At 36.9% G+C, this 21,675-nt stretch overlaps 1 protein-coding gene across 1 annotated transcript in view; it reads left to right on the forward strand.

Annotated features, from left to right (window-relative positions):
- The window catches only part of LOC108571626, a 242,828-nt gene that overhangs the window by 56,281 nt on the left and 164,872 nt on the right, over positions 1-21,675 (forward strand). The window contains exon 2 of the mRNA XM_017933705.1: positions 10,271-10,456. Within this exon, the coding sequence (XP_017789194.1) occupies positions 10,271-10,456 (186 nt within the window). The remainder of the gene's footprint in view (positions 1-10,270; positions 10,457-21,675) is intronic.

Raw genomic sequence — 21,675 nt, forward strand, 5'->3', positions numbered from 1 at the left:
TGTGCTCAACTTGAGAACGCGAAGATGTTCAGTAATTTTGTTGTGGAAACGAACAACCCTCTTTTTATTGCTCTGTAGGGATTGTCTCAGGCTCGAGTATATAGTTATGCGTTGGAAAGGAAGTGCAAGCGAGGAGGTTTGAACAGGTGTATAGTATATGTTCAGTAGTATTGGTATGCGTGTATGTACAGGTTATGAAATGTCCTGTTATATCATGCTCTGTTTCTGAAAGCACTTAACCCTCGATTTATGTTGTTAATTGATATCTTTTATGCTGAAATTATAGTTTTTATTAATGTACAGTATACCTGAACGATTTTGTTAAAGTGACACAGAAGTGAGTAAAGTAAAATCGTGTCGTACCTTTTTCTCCATTTTGTAAATAAAAATGATGCAATTGAAAGCTTAGGTGTGTTGTGCTAAGGAAGATTGAGAATGCATTTGCGTTTTCGAGTTTGACTCAAGCAATTAACTACCGTCGGAAGTGATTCTACATTTTTTAGCGCGTACAACTTGTTATTGAGTTTGTAGAAAGAGCAGCGCTAGACGAGACGGTTTCTCCACCTAAGACGACGATGTTTTGTTTGATAAAAGTCAAGTGTTTACGATAACGTGGAAGATAACATCTTTAAATGTGTTGTTTAAGAACAGGACAGGTTGCCTTTAAACTTATTGAACTACGTACATATCTCCAAGTTACTTTTTTTATTTTTCACTTTTAAAGACTTTTTCTTACAGTGACAGGCACTGTTTTTTAATTAAAAATGAAAGAAGACAGTTAATCAAAGAAGACAACACTAAACATTAATTTAAAAATATTTTCAACAGTTAAAAGTTTAACAAAGCAATCTAAAAAAAAACATTTATAACGTGGAATTATTGTAAATATTTGCCTTTTTTTTTTATTTTAAAAATAGTTTTTGTGTACAACGCGAGATTTAAAGTTTGAAACTCGTTCCGGCCCACTCGTGTCCGCGATATTTCGAGGAAAACTTTTCTCCCCGTTGTTTCAGAAACTGGATTACAGTTTCTGATACGAGTTAATACTTATTACAAAAATAATTCGGCTAAGCCTTCGATAAACAAGTATCGATACTCGACCCGGTCATTTCTCTCTTCCATCTCGTAAGAAGTCTTAGGTGACTAGTTGCTACACTTGGCTTTATTGTTCCTTAGAATTGATCTGAACTTCAATGCAAAAATTCTTCTTTTCTCTCTCTCTGTACTGTTTTTAAATATTGTAAAAAAATCACTAATTTTTACCAATAATTTTGTCAATGTATTTACTTCTATTTCGTTCTAAAATTATTAAGAAAAGGGTGTAAAAGAAGTATCAATTTTTTATTACGAAAACATCGAAAATATTTCGATAATTTTGATACAGATCGTAAAGTGATTTATACCAAACATGTGTGTAAAATTTCAAATTTATCGGTCCGCTGGTTTTTGACGTGCCGTAAGCGCCATTTTCGGAAACAGTTTCGCGTACATAAAATAAGCCATCGAATAGAACTTTATCGGATGTGCTTCAAAAGCAGGCTATTTTCTATGTACGCACGTAGTCCACTTTACACTCGAGTAACTTTATTAATATTCCGAAATTCGTCGCAATATTTTAAACAATGTACTCCTACAGAAAAAGTACATGAAAAAAATCTTGTCGAAATTAATCAACATTTACAACATTTATCACGATAATATTTATTTTTAATTAGAAAATATGAAGGAAAATTTTTTCGAACAGCTTCACTGATACTTCGAAATTCAGATTTACATATTCTCGTGCAAAATACAAACGAAAAAGATCCGTCTTTTCACATTCGCAATAAACGCAAAGGATATGAAAAAAGGACAGGAATTAGAAGATAAAAATCGCTGCCAAAAATGATAGATACGCGCGCCAGCTGGACCGTTTTCGGTGTTTCGCTCGGCTATGCGCAAATACTGAATTCCAGCCGCGATGCTTTTCGTAGATGCACGCCGCGGAACATGGAATAGGACCATACGCGGTTCGCGCTTGTTTGACTTGGAGCATTCGAGCGAATTCGTCGGGCAAGTGTTCGAAAAATCTCGTTCCGGCCCGTTAATACACGAACGGGAGCTACAGAGTTCCGAGCATTGTCAAGTTTTCATACCGAAATTGCCGTTGCTTCCGCTGCGATAGACCGCATTCCATCCGTAGCTCGAGCTGTTCTGATTGGATCTTCAGGATTATGGCGGACGTAGCGAGATTGCGATGCTCGATACGATCGTCGACAGATTACCGAACGATATTCATGCCGGATTAGCCTCTCTTCTCTCTCTCTCTTCGTCTGTCCAAACACATCACCTACAACTTACCCGACGAAACGTTATTTTAATCGATGAAATATTGCCTTAATAGCGGACGTGTTTTTTTCGTCTTGTTTTAATGGTTAGGATAACGCGTTTCTGGATAAACGTATTAGCGTTTTATGGAAATAGAAAAGTGTTTGTTTTGTGGTATGATAGAGGTGGTACGTTTAAAGTGGGGCAATTTTTTATTGCTGGAGATATGAAATGTTAGGAAGTGAAATTAAGTTTTTGATTTTTGTTGTTGCGTTCTGTATAAATGGGGTCGAAGGTTGTTTGTGATTTAGAGTTTCTTTAGGAGACCTGATATTAATTTTGAAATTTGAAATTTACATCTCTTAAAGCGTATCCTGTGTTCCCATTCTTCCAAAATTTTCATCTTCACTTTTTTTCTACATTTCCCTAACTTTCAAAGAGAACAGTTCACTGTTTTACAAAAGGCCCTAAGAATATTACACATTTCTACCCCTTTCAAAAAGCACGTCTCTCATCGTAAAACGTAGCTCTAACGTCATCGCCAATCTCGAATTTAATACGACACAAAGCGTAACATCTCTCCAGCTTTATATTTCATCGCGGAACACGTACGCGGCGAATTCAATTTTCTAAAGTATGTACGTTCGATTTATCATCGGGAGTATTCGTCGTTCATAGTTGTTACTAGATATTGGGCATCGGTAGACGGGCAAAGAGAAACGTAAAGACCACCGCGAAGTTTGTGGCATTGGAAAGACGCCATTAAGGTCAAGTATAGAACGTTTCTTGTCTAAACTTGGTCCTGGCGCATCGACGAGTTTTTAGCAACTACCAACCGACCTCCTGCCATGGGAGACACCCCGTAAACCACCGTTATTTTCTCGCAAAATTTTCAAATAAACGTATCAAAATCATCTGTTTTTCTTACACGTCTGAAAAAATAATTAAAATTATTTTTCATCCAGTTTGAATTTCTTTGAAAGATGACAGAGAAGTCTTGATAATAAATGAACAAGATTTTTAGCGTGAAAAAAAATGATTAAAAAATGGTTCGTTAAAATAGTCAACAATAAACCGAGTGGCCCACTTAATTTACACGTCTTGAAATGTAATTAATTTTTCATTCATTTACCTATACTTGAGAAAAATTGAAAAAATTTGTGTACAAATGTTTTCAGTATTAAACAAAATCTACATTAAAACAATAGCTGTATAAATCTTCTAAATAAAATTATTTAGCTGCAAATATAAATACTTGTAAACGGATTATATTACTGAGATAATAAAGTGCCTACCTTGCTCTCGATGGACTGCCGCTAATTACTCGGAATGAAACGGTTCGAAGAAAAGAGGAAAACGTTCCTCCCTATAGAACAAAAACGTAACTCAAGGAGATTAACAAGTATCTAAAACTGCCACGCCATTAATTTCATCTTTTTGCGTGCCTGTCGGTACATTTCGTGACCTAACGTGAAAAATGACTGATCGAGAACTTACCGTCTATAAATAATATGCGTTAGAATAATGAAAAAAGCGTGACAAATGATTCCCGACGGGAAAACTGCAACTTTTAATCCGTCGAGCAAGGCTGCTCAATACCCGTTAAGTCCACGGCTTACCATCGTTTTATTCTTTGTCTTCCATCGTTTTCTTTCTTCGATCTTCGTTCTAATTCTACGCGGAAGAGTAGAAAATTCTCCGGAAGAAATTAACCTCTTTAGATACATTGATACACTTGTGCCAATATATTAATATTCTGCACTTTCCTGTATCGCATCCTTACTCTTTCCTCGTTCGATAAAAAGGGTCAGTAGTAGGTCATTGAATTTCCCATAGATGGCGAGAAATCTTACGATCGTTTCGTTTTCACGTTCCCTGTGTGTAGTCCATTTCCAACTGGCTTGTGACAAATACACATTCGATAATGACGTTTACAGTTTACATCTGTATTAATAATATCTTAAATGAAATGAACGTTTATTAAATGTTGTCTAACAACTCAACCTTTAACAAAGTGAACTGTTTCTTTCTGAATATAAATAAACCTTTCGTTATGATGTGAAATATGATACACTCTGGGTTCTCACTCTATGGGAGACGGCACACGTGTCTTCAAAAATATTCTAGCATAGATGTGAGAATGTATAGTCGATGGAAAAAATATAGTGAGATCGTACAATTAAACAGGCGTGAAAGTTTATACGTTTAAGCGTATCGACAAGAGAATCTACAGAAACCCGAGACAATAAGGACTCGAAATCTCAGAGTTGCATGAAATATAACTCAACTTCGACTTAGTCCTAATTGAAAAACGGAAAATGCCGCATCGACCCTGGATGTGATGCTTTAACTAACGATTTAGCTATATTTCTTCCACCGACTATACTGAGCGCTTTGAAAGAAACTCATCGTACTTACAAATAAAATTTGTTTTGAAACGTAATCATTGATTATGTTTTCACCGCTGAAACGTGTTTATAAACACGAGATTGATTGCAGGCAGGTAAAATTAATGCAGAGGTAATTAGCAATTCGTTGATGAAAAACATTCGTTTGAGAAAATAAATGTAAATATTCTGAACGTAATATAAATTTAACGTCAGGTAAATGGAATCTGTATTTAAGTTTGTAGGAGAAGGCGGAACATGGAAAAGGGATTTTCTACGAATAGCATGTGGTTATGTTGGATGGAAGGTGGTGTCGACCAGCAAATACTTTCGAATAGTAATAGCGTTGGAAAATCATTTTTCGTTTTTTTTTAAACTTTTTTAAGAAAATATATGTTTATTTTATATTTTCATATTTTGTAATCAAATATGGATCATTTTTCTCATATAAAAAAGTCAGTATATCGTAGTGAATTTTTTCGAAATTGTAGAACCGTTGATATTTTACTAAAGAAAGTTATATATTTTTCATGTTTAATCGGAAAACATGGTTAAAGTTGGACAGTTTTTCCGTGTTGCAATGGCCAACCATGGTGTGACTCTTTATTTGGGATACAGAAAACATGTGGTCTACAGGTGTGCACTCTCTGTCTCGTGAGCGCAATTTCAAACACACTTTACTTCAATTTCCAACTAAAATATCTTTCGTCTGGATTAAAAACGCGATTTCGTTCCAAAAAATAACCGTGACCTGCGTAACCTATCAAACACAATAACTATAACAGTTTTTATATGTCATACTGTTCGCGTTTTATTAATATAGCAATTTTTCTAATGGAAGAGTAGGTTCTTCTAATTAAAAATATTCGCTTGACTTGTTTTCGATGAATCATTAAAACCTTACATACAGTACATTTGATGTACGTATTTCTAATAATTCCAGCACTATTAAATGAATATATCCATTTGAAAGAAATATTTAATTGGACGCTGTCGTCTCATTAACACAACAATGTATTTTACAAATAAAATATAAACACAGTTATCTATCAACCTTCAAACGACCTTGAATAATATCCAGTTGATTATTCAACAAAGAAACCTTTTTTTTTTTTGCAATATTCGCTATCACGGTTAATCGTCTTAACCTGCTACACTTCCATTTTGTCACGCTTGTTGAACATTCAACACTGCAACACTATCTTCACTATCTTCGAATTATACGAAAAATGATAAAAGTATAATTTATCTTTTGAAACTGCATTATTAACGAGCCTATTCCAACGCGGCACCATAATGACACTTTCCGCGCCAAGTCCTATTACAAAGTTCCATTTTTCGCCGTGGTATGGCGTCTCGGTTCGTCGTTAGCCGAGATCGTGCGAACGGAAGCAGGGCTTTCAACGGATTTCTCGCGTCGCGAGAGCAAGTTTACCCCTCGTTTGCGTAATTAACGTTACACCGCGACTCGGTTATCGATAAAAACAACGGCTTTTAATTCGACCCGGGCCACGTGTAAAATGGCTTCTCTCGAAACTTAATCACATTCTGACAGACGCGTCGACTGCCTTTCTCCATGTTCTTTGTTCTTGATACGATTCCGTTATTAGTATCCGATATTTGCTTTCTTTTGTACTGAAAATTATAAAACGAAAAATAGGAATGTCTGATGCTTTTTTCTTTACTTTAATGTTACCAGAACAGTTGAAACAACAGGTTTATATTTTTGAAAGAAATTATAGGAATTTATAACATTCTAATTTCTAGAAGTTTCCGTGATTTTCTGTGAAAGATATGAATGAACATTTTTTCTTTCAAACATTTGTTATTCTTATTGTTCTAGTTATTGTTCTAGCTCTAGATATTAATTTCTAGTAACTATTGTGATGCAAGTGAAGAAGTACGGTTGAAAGGCACAAGAGATTAGGAAGAGAGTATGACTTTTATCAGTTTTTCCTGGATGGATTGCGTGGATAAGGTGGACAAACGTTTATTGTGAGTTCTAGATACAGAAGTGTGTTCATGTGTAATTTCGATTAGTCACCGGTTAGTTTTGAGTGCTGAAGAAGTTCACCGAGACACTCGAGACGTGTATTTTGTAACTTGTAGGGAGGTCAAATTTGTTTACTTACGGGGAACAATGACTTCTGGTTACCAGTTTCAATGACATTTTGTGTAAACATTCATTGACTTAATAGTAGTACAAAATAATCATACTGTCCATGTAATTATATGAAAAAAGAAAGAAAAAATTATGTCAACTACAATTATAATATGTATGAAATAAAAAAAGTTATTAAGAAAACAATTTTTTCACTGGAAGAGGGAAAATAGTCGCAATTCTAAAATATCATACCATATGTTTTAACATTTTTTATTCAGATTTCGAAAAAAGTTTATTAAATCCTTAAGTGGTAAAACGATTTATGGATCGTCCTGTATTTCTAAGATATTATATACCACGTAGCAATATTTCAGCTATGTTAAATTTTATGCATACATTTTCCTTCTAATTGAAACACAAGCCCTTTGAGCGTTCCTTCAAGATCCGTAGGTTAAGCTTACGTAATTTATTTGCTAAGGATCTAGTTTCTGTGACGTTGAGTCCGACATAAGTACACGTGCATTCGAGGTCGACTTTAGTAATCACATCCTTTCGAGCACATTACCTTCTGCCACTCTTCTTCTACGAATTATTTCACCGTTAAAAGTCGGCGCCAAGTTCCCTTGGTGATTTGTCGTATAACCTAACCTTTAATTTGTACGACAGTAGAATTATACAGGTTTCGTGTAATACCGTCGGAAGAAAACGACAGAATTTTATATTACGCAGTTCTATTTGACTTTAATACAATTTTTTCACTGTTTTTACGATAGCGTTGATGTTAGACAGTGACGTCTTTTTAAAAAAAGTCCATTCTTTTATTAACACGCCAAGAAAATAGTGCGCTAGTAGTAGTACCATAGACTTGTCAGCTCGCATTCATTTGAATCTTTCCTTGGTTGTGCATCACTTTTTATATTGTCTGCATCTGACTTTATTACTTCGAAAAATAAAGTTTTCAATTTATATTGCGTATTTGTGCACCCCATGCATTCTACGAAAAAGCAGTCCCGATTTATACGATACCAGTTAACGTTCTCATTTTCACTATGTAGCTTTTCTCTTATAAAATGTTTGAAATAAATTAAAAATTTTAATTACATTAAGACCAGGTTTTATTCTCCAATGTTGCCAAGTGTGTACGAATAAAAAGAAGTCTTAAACGATTTTCAAATCGCAGGAAATGTTAAAATATAGACAAATCTGTTTTTTTATAGACGTTAAAGAATTTGGGAATGGAAAGGTTGACCGTGTACATCGGATGTTAAGTGTATATACATACACTTCTTTAAGTGTACTTTGAGAAAAACAGTACATATATTGACTCTTTGGCAGCAGTGTGAACAGATGTCCCTTCCGGCGGCTTGCTGTGTGTTCTCGCCCTTTTTTATCTACCGTCGGTAAGATATCGCGTCGTTAAAGTGTTTGACGCTAGATAAAAGCGCAACCCTTCCGAAGGAGGCTTTAATCGGCCCTCTCAACATTTCCGCTCTCACACTTCTCTCTGCAGAGACTGTAGATAAAATCGTTTACACGGTGGAATTGAACCGTGGTACGGACTACGTGCCATCTAATTTTTTTTTTATTCTAACCTGTATATCTGGCATTCACTGTTAATTGTATAATATTAGGGATGTTTGAAGACGCGAGTAAAAGTGATTCGTTGAAATGAATAAAGTAAAAGTTCTTATTAATTTTATTTTATTCCAGTTTTAATTTAATTGCTATATGTATAAATATATAGGAAAGCAATAATCGTGAAATCGAGATCTAGATAACGCGTAACATGGTGGAAATATGAAATTACGAAATGTTAAAAAACAAATGGAAAGGGTGGAATGTAGAAATCAAAAGCTGTAGGAAGTTATTTCATACTGTTGTCAACTTACTTTGCTTTCTCTGTAATTAAAAATACGTGAAATTAAAAACTGAAATGTTTATGTCATTTTCTTCCGGAAAAAAAGTTAGCGTACTGTGGAGAAAATATTATGGTGCTATTTTATGCGTTCCAGTGGAACGTTTATCGTAAGATTGACAAGGCGGTGGAACGTGTAATTTCGTTCGTCTTTGCTTGTTATCTGAAACGTTGTTTCGTGGGAATTCACGCGTTGTTAGGACTCCAGGTGGGTTACTGTGCCGCAACCGGATGTAACGAGAGTTCTTTTGTGCGTAATTATTTAGCAGGTGTGAAGTACAATAGAGTTGTTGGAAATTGGTTAATAAATCGATAGCAGTAGACTGTGATAGAAGAAATAAATGTATCTGATCCCTAAATAATTGAATATATTTTAACGTTTAAATATACCCTTCTTAGTTTTATGAAATTAATTTTCAAAAAATTATCTGAACGGTTAAACTCATAGAGCGGGGTCTTTCTAAAAATGACGTTCGAGATAATCGATAGTCGATTAATCTCGAAAATTGGAACTTGTGTTCGAGTAAACTGAAAATAAATTTTAAATTTAACTCAGTTTAAATAAGTCACTATCTACTTTGGATACCCTAAATGCAGCGTGCGTTATCTTCGATAAGAATTGTAGAGGAAGTTTCCTGGGGAGCATATTGTCAGATTTATTGCCGCAATTGATTATAAAATAGTAAAATGTGTTCAAGACACCTTCGATTCAGTTTTACTATGTTAGAAATGATGTTGTTATAACACGTACAACTTTATTTGTATAAAAAAGATTTAAAAAATACATTGTATGCACTTTCTTTTCATGCGAAGTATTTTCAACGCAGAGATACTACTTTGTTTCTGTTTTACCAACTCAATGTAAGCCGTGTATAGAATCATTCGGTTACAGTTTTCTGTTTTACCGTCTCATGGCAAGATTGTATTTACCGTGCAGAGAGTGACAATGACGGTAGTCGGTATGTAGTGTTTTTCCACGGATTAGTAAAATAGATCGCTTTACTACCGACAGATAAGCTTTTTATGCACCAGTTTTTATATTGTGAAAACATAAAATTTTATGTTACAAACGTAGCATAGAATACGTATGTGTAAATGTAGTATCTTATCAGTGATACTGTTTTCGCTATGTTGTTTATTGATAATAATGGAAGATTGTCTGCTACCTTAAATGAAACAATTTCTTTAGGAAAAATAACTTAAAGTGACCCAAGTCATGAGATATGTAGACTTTTTCCTTTGGAATATGATTTAACTATCAACTGTATTTAACGGTCTAATATCCGGCTATTTTGTAAAACTGATTTCGCATTATTGTAATACAAATCGATACAATACAGAATAAGGGATAAATTCAATTTTTTTTTTGTTAATGTTTGACTTTCATAATCCGTGGTATATATTACGTCTTTTACATTCAGTAGTACTTTATAACATCTATTTTATTTATTGTAAGACAACTAGCTTTCAGTGTATAGACATACACTTACCAACAAATTGTTCGATTTTTCGAATTGTTCGAAATTTAAAAAAACATCGTTTGTGTGGCTGTTTTAGTGATCAGTCAACGCCTCATCGCCACCTGCCCGGTAGTCTGCGTGGTTCCCTGAGCTACTCCCACAGCCACCGCCACAACCACCTCCACAGACATGATCCACCGCTGCCACCGGCATACTGCACTCCGCCTCCGCCGCCCCCCTCGAGTTTCCCCACAGTGCAGCGTGGCTGCGCCCTGCATTCGAGGTAAGTCGCCGCCGCGGACGCACAGTCCATGTACACCGGACTTAATTGCCATACATATGTACCCGTTACGCTCGAACATAGCGCACGACCGTTACGAGCTGTTTCAATTCTACGTGGTCGGCTTTATCCCTTAAAACGTCACGGCCACGCTCGTCGATTAATCCAACCGCTTCCCTTTTGCTTTTGTTTCCTCTTACTGTATTTGTTGTGCCTGTGTCTGTATGTGTGTACAGTCAGTGATGAACGAGCGTATGAAAAATATAGATACATAGGACGAAAAATGTTAGGTTAGGTTAGATGTACTAGGTGATTGTTAGGTTATTTGGTGTTATGTAAATACAGATGCTATTCTCAATAATTATGTTGATACAATTCAGAAATTGAAACAAAACAGAAAATTACGGTATATCCGTTTCGAATGTCGTTACAAAGAGTAATCCGCAGGATTAAGTTTGTAGACGTTGGTAGTAATGTGATAGGATCGCCATGTCGGATCTGTCTGTTGGGATAATGGTGGCTCGACCGTGTTAACGTGCGCACTCCACGATAAGACGTAAGAAGCTATATATTCGTATTAATTTATCGTGGATTAATTCTATTCCATTTTCAGTTCTGGACAAACGATATTCGAGATTCTTTTATTCCGTACCGATCTCTTAAACTTCACCCTGCATGATGCTTGCGATTTCACTGTGACAGTATTGAAAATAGCATTCATATTCATATGTCACTTTTTACTCATAACCTGCTAAACATCTGTCAAAGGTTTCTCTACCATTTCTGAGACATATTTTTGCAAAGATATCGTTGCTGCTGAGAATAGTATCTATGTTCATATAACACGTGTTACTTATAACTTTCTCAATATCTGTCAAAGATTTCAAAAAAAAATTTTTGCAAATATATCGTTGGTAGGTTGTATGGGTGGCAGTGTACGTACACTGGGGGATATAGCAGCGGTCATTGAGGCGTGAAGAGGGACGAGAACCGTTTTCGACACTCGATACTCCGGGATGCACTCGTGTGTCGGATAATTGTTACGTGAAGGGAGTCGAACGGCTGTGACCTATCGACGGTGAACTGCGACTGGTCGGGGCAGCGTGCGAAATGGGGAAAAACGTGGAGGTTGGTAAACACACGTGATTGTTCGAGAATCGTTCGTGCGTTTTAGGATTGTTAAGGGGGGGATTGAGTTAACGCCGTGAGGGGAATTCGTGTTCTGAAATATAATTATCGGCAGATGCACGGAATAAGTTTAATGAGATTTAGTGTTGCTAGTTGGAATTATATATGGGGTGTCTAATTTATTGTGAATGTATTATTCAAACTACGTCGACTACTTCAAATTTTATTTTTTATTATATTGTACAACAAAGTGATAGATTGTTCATTACATTAAGATGACCTTCAAGGTGATCTTGGGAGTAATACTCTTCTGGAATCATGAAAATATCCTTCACTTACTTTTTTTTTGTACCTTCAATAGTAGCAGTAATGTTTTAGGAGTCCGTGATTAATGGAGCACCCTGTACATGAGAATACTGTAGCGATAGTTTAACGAAGAATAATTGTAGCTTTGGGAAACGAATTGAGGTTAAAGTGTGGGGTAATCGAAGTTAATGTGGAGAATTAAATATTAAAGCTTCCTAACAATTATTTATTAAAATCCGTTACCTTCGGTGAACTTAATTTTCTGTGAGGTTTTAAAAGAAGTAGATATTGAAGTAATGTGGTTACGAATAATAAGGCGTGACTAGGGTTACGCTATGTACCCACATGGTAGTAGTGAGATCTTTATTAAACGTTGGCTGATGGCTTTGGAGGTCCGTGCAAGACTCCCTCCTGTCGCCTCGCTTTTTTCCTACTGCCTTTCGGCTACGTGTTTGTTAATCATCCCTGATTGGTTAACCCGTCACATCGGTGTTAATCAATCAGGTAATTTCTTTCTGAGTCGCTGCGTGTCCCTTGCGCCCTTGGCGCGCTTTTTCGGGGACTGCAGTGCGCTCGGCGGGGAAGGTTTTTCCCGTGACGTCATTTGGCAACATAGCTGAGTTTCCTCCAGGTCAGGTACTCGTGACCTGCCGGTCCAGGCCTCTGGGCCTCGTACGGCGGACCTTTCGGAAACCCTTGGTTTATGATGCAGCAATTTGCTATTGCGGCCGTCGGAGAAAGTTTCTACGCGGATATGCATTGTCGAATTTCTAGAAATTAAATAAGCTAAAAACGGTTTCCTCAAAAATAGCTTTTCAAGCGCCACGTCATAAACCGTGCTGGTAGTCTGCTCGCCAAATGTTCTTCGCTGTAGCTGGTCGTTATAATATAAAAAATGTAAAACCTGTAAACGTTACGCTTACAATTTAAAAATTAATACTGTTCATATTTCAATTTACAATGAATCAATTATTAATTATTAATTGCAATAATTATAACAGGAGGAAGAAGTAATTTTTAAAATAATAAAATTTCATTATATCGTATACAATGATCCAATAAGAAAAACATGTGAGCTTGATGCAGAAAATAATAAGTGGCTTTAAGTTTCGAGCAAAACTGAAACAGACTCACGATTAAAGGTCTCGTTGAAAAAGAAGTCTAGTGGCTGCGAAGAGGCTGTTTCCGTGCTTGCTGCTTGCTTAGCGGCAGCCCCCCGCCATTATACATCAACGACCTCGAGCCACTATTAACGTCAAAGTGTTCCACGAATTTAACGTGTTTCGTTCAATGTCAGCTCGATGACATGCGCGTTGAAGTACATTCACGTAACTTCAAGTGTAACAGCACTTGAATTCAGGACGTCAAATGTATAAAACGAACGAGAAGAAGTTATGAAATATTGGATTTTCTTCTACAGGGGTATATTACCTAACCTAACTTTTATGATGATTTTAATGACTAGGTAAACTAGGAAAAAGGTTGCGTAGTTATTTATGATTCGTCCAATAGGAGTAAGATTGCTCAGTTTATTCAATAAATAGAATGAATTAATTATACAGGGTTTCTTCGCTTACAGTAATGAACATCCAAGTTATTTCTGCTACTATTCTTCTTGGTAGCTAGTAGTGTAAGTCAACCATAAAGCGTACAGTTGGTGGAAGCGATACAGTGAGGTCGTACATTGAAGTATTAAGGGATGATACCAGCTGAGCACTCAGGGCTGTACGTCTTTTGTGATTTGATACTTCAAAATTTTGTTTACAATTTTTCAATAATATGGCAGCTGTTAAAAATCAAAGCGCAGGCAATTTTTATAAATATATCGAAATTTGTTAAATAGATTAAAAAATTTATTAAATTTATCAAAGATAATCTAACTTTCCTGTCTCATCGAAATATCAGAGTTCACTGATTCACCGTGCACCTCGAACCCGTCTCTTCAAATTAAACAGTCCACGCTGGGAAACTGTTAACGAGTCAAGCTCCGAATTCCGCTTGGATCCTCATAAATTTCCACTATCGAGGAAACGAAGAGACACTGGGAAAAAGAAACGGTGAAAACAATTGCTAAACGCGTGAGACAGGAAGGTATGGGATGGTTACGGGGCGGGGAATCCTGGCGGAAGAAGCGAGATAAATAAAAGGGTGTCGCCATCCGGTTGATTATTTAAATCAGTGCTGCACGAAGTAAGCAACGAAGTTTCTAGAAGCTTCCCCCACTCAGTTTAAATGTTAGCTGACGACACGTAGTGGGGGGGAATCTGTCAAAGGGAATCTACAAAATGTAACCGGAGGTTTTTTTATTATTAAATGTTTTCGAGATGTAGGAAAGGTCATTTGAAATAATCTCAGGAAGTAGTAAAGAGCATCTTTCCTTCCTTTTCGTAAAATTGATAGCTAAAAATACAAAGTTGTTATTTTCTTAATCCCCCCCCGAGAACATAATATTGCGATACTGTATATAATACGTTAGGATTTGACGTTATATCTATCTCTAACTCTAATACGTTAGCAAAACATTAGAGAGAGAAAAAAGGTAAGCAAGCTAGTCCGTGATTCTTTGGGATGGGGAGGAGCGGCGTAAGGGGCACTAGTTCAACAGCACAGGCTTGGTTGGTTTTCAGCTGCGCGGAGAGAAAGAATTCCAGGAACAGGGGAATGGAGGGAAGGAAGGGCGACAGTCGCCGGTCGGGAAACGTTTTATTTCCTCGATCAAGAAGCAAAAGGATCCACGCGTACATTGGCAAGCTGTAATTTGTATACGTACAGGGGAGTATTCGTAGGTAATCCTCGCGTCGAAACCGGTGAAACGTGACCCGTACGTGGATACGATTTTTGCGATCGAAAACGGAATGCAAAACGCGTCACCTGTTCTATTTGCTCTCTCATGCTGGTTCGAATCGAGGTTAAGCGTGCGCTGGCGTGTAAGCGAAATTGTGTTCGTGTGAATTAAAGTGGTGTACCTGAAAGAGATGAATCTATTTTTCGTAATTTTTCGTTGTGTGTGTGTGTGTGTATGGAGATGATATGTGATTCAATATAAGAAAATATGCTGAAATTCTATTGAAGTTCTAATAGCTATACTTTTCATGTGTAAGGCACTCGAAGAATTTTTATTTCAAGACAACAGCGCCATCGCGCGGGAATCTCTTAGTCGACCACGTAATTTCATCCATAACTCGTGCTAGCATTTTTCATAGTGCTAACGAGAGCTTCGCTTCTGCACCCGTTATTTTCTCGCGAACAGGCCTGCCCTCTCGCGTCATATTATGCAAGACGCTGCGATGCTCAAGCACGAAATCTCTAATAACGATGAGTTTTCAACGGAATGCAACTCACTTCAAGCACGGATATAATAACTATTTATCAGTGTTGCTGTGAATTATTAAAAGGTAGAAAACATTCCTATTGGAAATGTAATTGTTTAGTTAATCAATTTCATTTGAAATTAAACATGTCTAAAATTGTTTCAAATATGATACATTATTTTTCATAACAAAGTTTATTTATACCTAAGTTTATATGTACCTTCCTACAAACTCTAAGGAAAAATTAAATTCCATCAGCAAATTCAATCGCAGTTCAATAAAGTTGTAACAGAACACCCCATTAACGTTTCCAAACTAAAAGAAGGAAAAAAGGAAAGGCTAATTTCATCAACGAAAGCAGTTAGAATCGATTAACGGGGAACGATTCGAATATCGCCCCGATGAAAGTTTACATCCGTCGGTCTTATTTCGTTTTCCAACATCAAGTCTCACTCGAAATGTTCCGCCTCGTCGAGCTCCAAGCCCGCCATTACTGTCGGCCATTAAAAGTCTTCGCTGCTTTCCTAATTAACTCTTTTTCAGTTTGAGAATAAAAGCGTTATCGTCTTCAGGAAATCCGGAACGCTGTTTTCCCTTTTTCCGCCACTCTTTTTTTCCCTTTTGCGTTATTTTCACGGAAAATCGATTTTTTTGACGATCGAGAGCGTGAATCTCCAGTGGCGGGAACGTACACATCGAAAGTTTGTGAAGCGTAATTGGAGTTTTTATAGGTGGCCGTCACGCATCCCCTTTACGGCTGTAAATCGAAGGAAATTGGATGCCCCGATCGACTATATTTCGACATTCTCCTTTCGATGAAGTTATTTTATCGATATCACTTTAAATTTCTTTACGACCTTCCATTTTTTTTTAATAATAGAAAACTTTGACGATACTTTAAGAAGAAAATCTTCTGGTGTATTTTATTTGGTTTAATAAATAAATAAATTGATGTAGTTTTGAACTTATCGTGAAGAGTTTTTTATTTCACGTTATTTTGCATTCAGGTCGCGTGGACCACCAATGGTCCACGTTATTGCAGTCGTTATATGATATTTTTCAATAGCAGTAGCCACCTAGGTATTGAAAATATGACCCACGTGGGTCACCGATGACCCACACGGCTCTTAAACGTGTTAATTTCACCAAACAAAGTATCCCATATCTTCTGTGCTCGTTTATCTCACATATTTACTTTGAGTGGCGCGTGGGTCATCGCTGACCCATGTTGAACTTCCGTGGGGCTATTGATGACTCACGCAGCCTGAATGGAAAGTCAGGTGAAATTGAGGCAGCACTCACGTGTTAATAAAAAAATAACCAATAGAGAAGAAACTCTAAACACAACTTCTCACTCGTTTGACTATATAGCTTCCTCGTTTACAAAAGAGAAGAAACTCCGAATAAAAAGGAAGAATATGTCCCGGGGTGAAACGGAATCGCTTAATCCGGAAGTGTCTCGATTCCGCGGTAATTTTGTCGCGAACATTTTTCCCGGAGCTAAGAGGGAACGCAAGAGTCCTCTCTCGTTCAAACGAGGAAGCAGGGTTCAGAAACGGGACAGTAGGTAGTGGGGTGAGTGGAGGGGTGGTTGCAGACAGAATACCCAACGGTGAAACCGAATCCGCGCCGAAGGCTTAAAGGAGCGTGCACTGGGAAGGGTCGGAGGACGAGGCACAACGGGTAACGAGCACGTTAATCGCGCGTTATCGCTCAGCCGGAGGAAACGAGGGACGCTCGTTGCTTTGTTGCGAATGTTTTGAGGAATTGTGCGCCACTCGAGTGGAAATTGACTGTCTTTCAGCTAGGAATTCCTGTTCTTTTTTTCGCTTTGTGGACGATTACCGGAATTCTCTATATTAACGAGTTATTCACCTTGTTTTCTTTTTTAACCCTTAAATGTAACGTGTTGCATTTGGCAACACTTCGCATCATGGTAACCATAGCAACAAAATTAAATTGAATTAAATTAAATTTCAGTGTTTCCTAATGTGAAAAATAACATTTATCGTATGGTGTCTTCAACAGATGGCGCTTCTGTTGGCATCTAAACTATGTATCTTTTATTTCGTTACCTTCACATGTCATAACCTATAAATGAGTTACTTAGATGAGTTCTCTAAATGGTTTATACGTATTGCAACCGTTTGGTAACAAACATATTCTTCGAATAAAAAGATGCAAAAAGCCAAGATTGATTTTTTAAATTATTTTTCCACGGTTTTGCGGTATATAAATTGGCAATTTCAACATGTTCTTATTAAATTTAGAGAAATCGTGCATTTAAGTGTTAAACGGTTTATTCTGCAACTGTGTTTTGGTCACAGTGGTCAAACATACGGAAATCGCTCAACAAGTTTATCGTATCGAAAGATACGATCTCTCGAAAGATACGATCTCTCGAAACGGTTAGCGTTAAGACGTTAGAAAGTAACTGGACAAACTGCTACGTCTTTTTGCAAGCGTACGCACAATTATCGGACGATTACGAAAAGACTCGTAAAGGCGGAGGAGGATTTGAAATTTTTCGCGGAATATCGCACTCTGGTAGTAACCATGCCAGCGATTCCCACGTTCGCGTACATGCGAAAAGTAGCATAAACAAGAGAACTCGGTGTGTCCTGGCATGTGCAGCAACGAGCGCGCTTTGCTTCCGGGATAAGCGGAGCTTTTTACGACGGAGTAAAATGGAAATGGCGCGCAACCAACCAATGTTTTCGAGGCACACGATAGAAGAGCGGGGGGGAGGGGGCATCGACGTCTCGTCGAAGATCCATCAGGATGCTTTTTATACACAGTGTTTTGAATTTAAACGATCAGATTCAGTGACGATCAGTGTCGGCATGTTCTATGAGTCAAACTAAGGGGAAAGATGTTTAATGGATACAGATTTATCCCCTTAACGCACAGTTTTTTTGAAAAAAACCGGCCAAAAAAAATCAATTTTTTTAATGTAAAAAAAACAAACTTTAGAACATTGTTTTGGCAAAAAAATAAAAAAAATTCAAAATTAATATGTTACATTGTATTTTAGTAAAATAAATATTGAAAAATGAGCGATTCAGAATCTGAATATGCATACGCTGTCAGAAAGGGGCTCAGAAGAAAGTCAGTAGTGATAAGTATAGTAGTGATAAGTATAGTAGTGATTCTGAAGATAATTCAGAAGAAGATATAGCCATTGATTGGAAGGAGATAAGCAATGTCCAACCAAATCGACATCCTCAAAGGTTTCCATTTGTTATCACTCCTGATTCAACTTTTCTTTTAGTGGACAATTTCGATATACTGCGCTTTTGTTCCATGGAAAAAGGCTATATTTTATTTTCGAATAAATAAGTATTATAGCTTACAATCCTATGTAAATGATAAATATCAATAACACGATTCTTTTTCTTAGCTTTCACATTGTTATTTTCAATTCTCGAATATATTCGAGTGTGAAAAATTATAGCAGCATCAAATACAACGCCGCTCGAATTATCTCGAGTGTGCACAGTTTGGCCTGTTTAGCGCGCTCGAATTAACTCGAGCGTGCAAGTTAAGGGGTTAAAGGAGGTTTATGAAGTGCATGTAATACGAAAGCAATGGCGGGTGCAAAGAATTAGTATTTAATGTATTTATCGAATGGTAACGAGGGTATTAAATTTAATTATTATTTGGAGATATGAAAAAATATGCTAGAATAATTTAATTTTGAAACACCCTGTATGTTTCATTTTGTGCGAACAAACATCATGAGAAATCTCTTATCAAGAAGAAAAGTTCCGTTTAATCACAAATTGACAATAATTTATTTTCTGAAGTGTAACAATTTTTTGTTTTTATTTATAATCACCGGTGCAGATTAACCGAGGGTCTCAGAGGTGATGAAAAGTTTCAGTTTTGTGAAGAACGAGCTTAAGTAGTAGCTCTAAGCTAATTAACGCAGCCATTGACCCATGATAAAGGCGCTGTTACGATTAGGCAAGCAACCGATCGCGAACTTACGTATTCATGAATTTTTTTCCATACTGGTGGAAAGTTCGAGAAGTTTGTTCGTTAAAACCGTGAACACCGCGTGTACAGCTTGCCTTCGCGAATCTACGATGCTTCCTAATCTCCTACGACGTAGCTTGTTTTCCTCTATAGAAAGTTTGTTTAAACCAAGTTTCCGGATGCCTTCAACAATTACACCTTGTAAAAAAGAAATTTCGTTGATGATCGTATATTGTTAAGAAGTTCAATAAAAATCAGAACTTTTACCTTTGTTTCTTTTTTTTTTTTATTATTAGTGTTAGATTTTGCGTGCTTCAGTCTCAATTATAAATCAGAATTTTTTCCTCTTTTTTTTTTATCTCGATTTGTTCGATCATTGAGATTGGCCTATTTATTCAACTGGAGATTGTAGAATTATTTGTTCCATTTTCATGATTTTCCTCGTTCGAGAGAATTGTGTCTGCAATAACAACAATTTCCTGCTCGTTTCTATAACTCGAAGGCGCTTGTCAGTTGCCTGTGAGTGACGGTGCGCAATTCAGGAGGATAAATCGAGCCTGTCCATTTGTCTTGCTGTCAATTGTTAAGCTGACCTGCAACTTATACGATCGGGAACTCAGGGTAATTCTAAAAATTGCCAGGGATTATATTATATTAAGAATGAAATATCGTTAAATCATGCCTATCTAGTAATAATTATTTATTTTTAAACTGAAAAATTAAAAAATTGCCTCTTACATTTTTCTTTTAAACAAACTCTATTATTCACCAAGAAAAATTTCTTTCACGAACCCATTTTTTCGCCATTGTTAAGAAGAACGCCATCTAGTAATAATACGAGTACACCTAACCTAATCTAACCTAAACACGAACAATCTTTACGAAGAAGAAATCGAAGCGGTAACATCCATGATCAAATGGACATAACCTCGAAATAGAACGAAAGAAAACACGAATACCCAGCAAATAAACGGACTGAAACGCTCAAAGGAGAAAGAGGGTGGCGAAGCTTCAGAATGAACAGGGATTAGGTGTCATCGACGAGGGGAAGAATGATAAACTTACGGCACATACGCGCTGGAGAATCGCGTTTCAGAGGGTGAGGTCAGGGCACTGATCGATTTTCAGGAAACTGAGGGATAGTACCTGCAACTGGATTAAGCTTTTAGAAGACTAACCCTCTCTCTCTCCCTCTCTCTCCCTCGTTGCAGTGTGCCGAGAGAGTTATTTCGTTATTGCTTGAAGAAATACCTCTGTGCTATGCGAACGCATCAACGGTGGAATCTATTATGACGTTTCAAAAGATTATCCTCTTGTTTACCGAGCTTTTGCTTGGACCTGTCGATGTTCTGTCTATTTTCTGTATGGAATTTACATTCTCTTTAGACAGTGAAGGATATTTCTCTGAAATATTCTGTTTATAACAGTGATAGAAACTTCACGATGAAAAGAAAAGCAGAAACAAATATTGACTCTTGGGTTGTTCTGTGACGTATATCTTTGACCACTGCAACGTACATATGTAACATGATACCAACAGGGAACGAGAGTGGGGGGCTGTAACGGTTCGCGACGTTACCTTGGTAACGCAGCTTCGGAAACTTTTCGCTAGAAAAATAGCGTCATTCACGGATATGCGTCGGAGGAGCGAAGTATGAGAGATTATGTCTCCGTGAGTTGAAATCAGTGAAAATTCGTATTATCGTCGAACGTATGAAGACTGAAATGCGGTCGAAGGAATCGTTTTTAAAGTGAAAACTTACCAGTGCTGTCAAACGCGTGCTTTGCCAAGAGAATGAAGCTTTTATTCTTCATGTTATATCGTTGCCATTGAACGCTTCCAGTCTCCACGCATGCACACCATGCAGTAGATTTTTCGATCGGCTATCCCTTTGCCTTTCTTCGTTCTTCGGTCTCGTACGCCGATACGTGCTTGTGATTTGGGAAACGTTCGCTGTGTCGGTTGTTAATCGTTTACACGCTATTGTGGATATTTGGGCGTATTAGGTGGTTCGATGAAACGTACCAATGCAACGGGTTCTTGATATGTCCAGGCAAATTGGGACGGATTGCCGAATCTGTGACTATGAAAGTAACGTTTATCGATATTGATTGGTTGTTATATAGAGTGTTTCGTTTGAGCTTTGGAAGAAATTTTAATGCTTTTCAAGTTCGTATAATTATAATACTTCAAAGATTCGGTATGAAATTCGATTACTGTTTCAGGTGAAATTATTTTTCAAATATATACTAGATTTAAATGTATGTAGCTGCAGGTAAATAAAACACGTAATACAGGGACTCTAGTAATCGAATCAGCATTTCATCAGATAAAGACTAATCCTCTGTTGTGTTGTTACAATCAACCGAAGTGGAAACGAAAGAGCAGTGTGAAAATAACAAAAAACAAAACTCTGTATCATTTATTATCTACCAAATTCTACTGTTGGTTTTACAATCTTTACTACATATGACGTGCTCATAGCTATTTTATCGCGT

This window comes from Habropoda laboriosa, unplaced genomic scaffold (assembly GCF_001263275.1).
Source record: "Habropoda laboriosa isolate 0110345459 unplaced genomic scaffold, ASM126327v1 scaffold40, whole genome shotgun sequence".
Classification (NCBI taxonomy): domain Eukaryota; kingdom Metazoa; phylum Arthropoda; class Insecta; order Hymenoptera; family Apidae; genus Habropoda; species Habropoda laboriosa.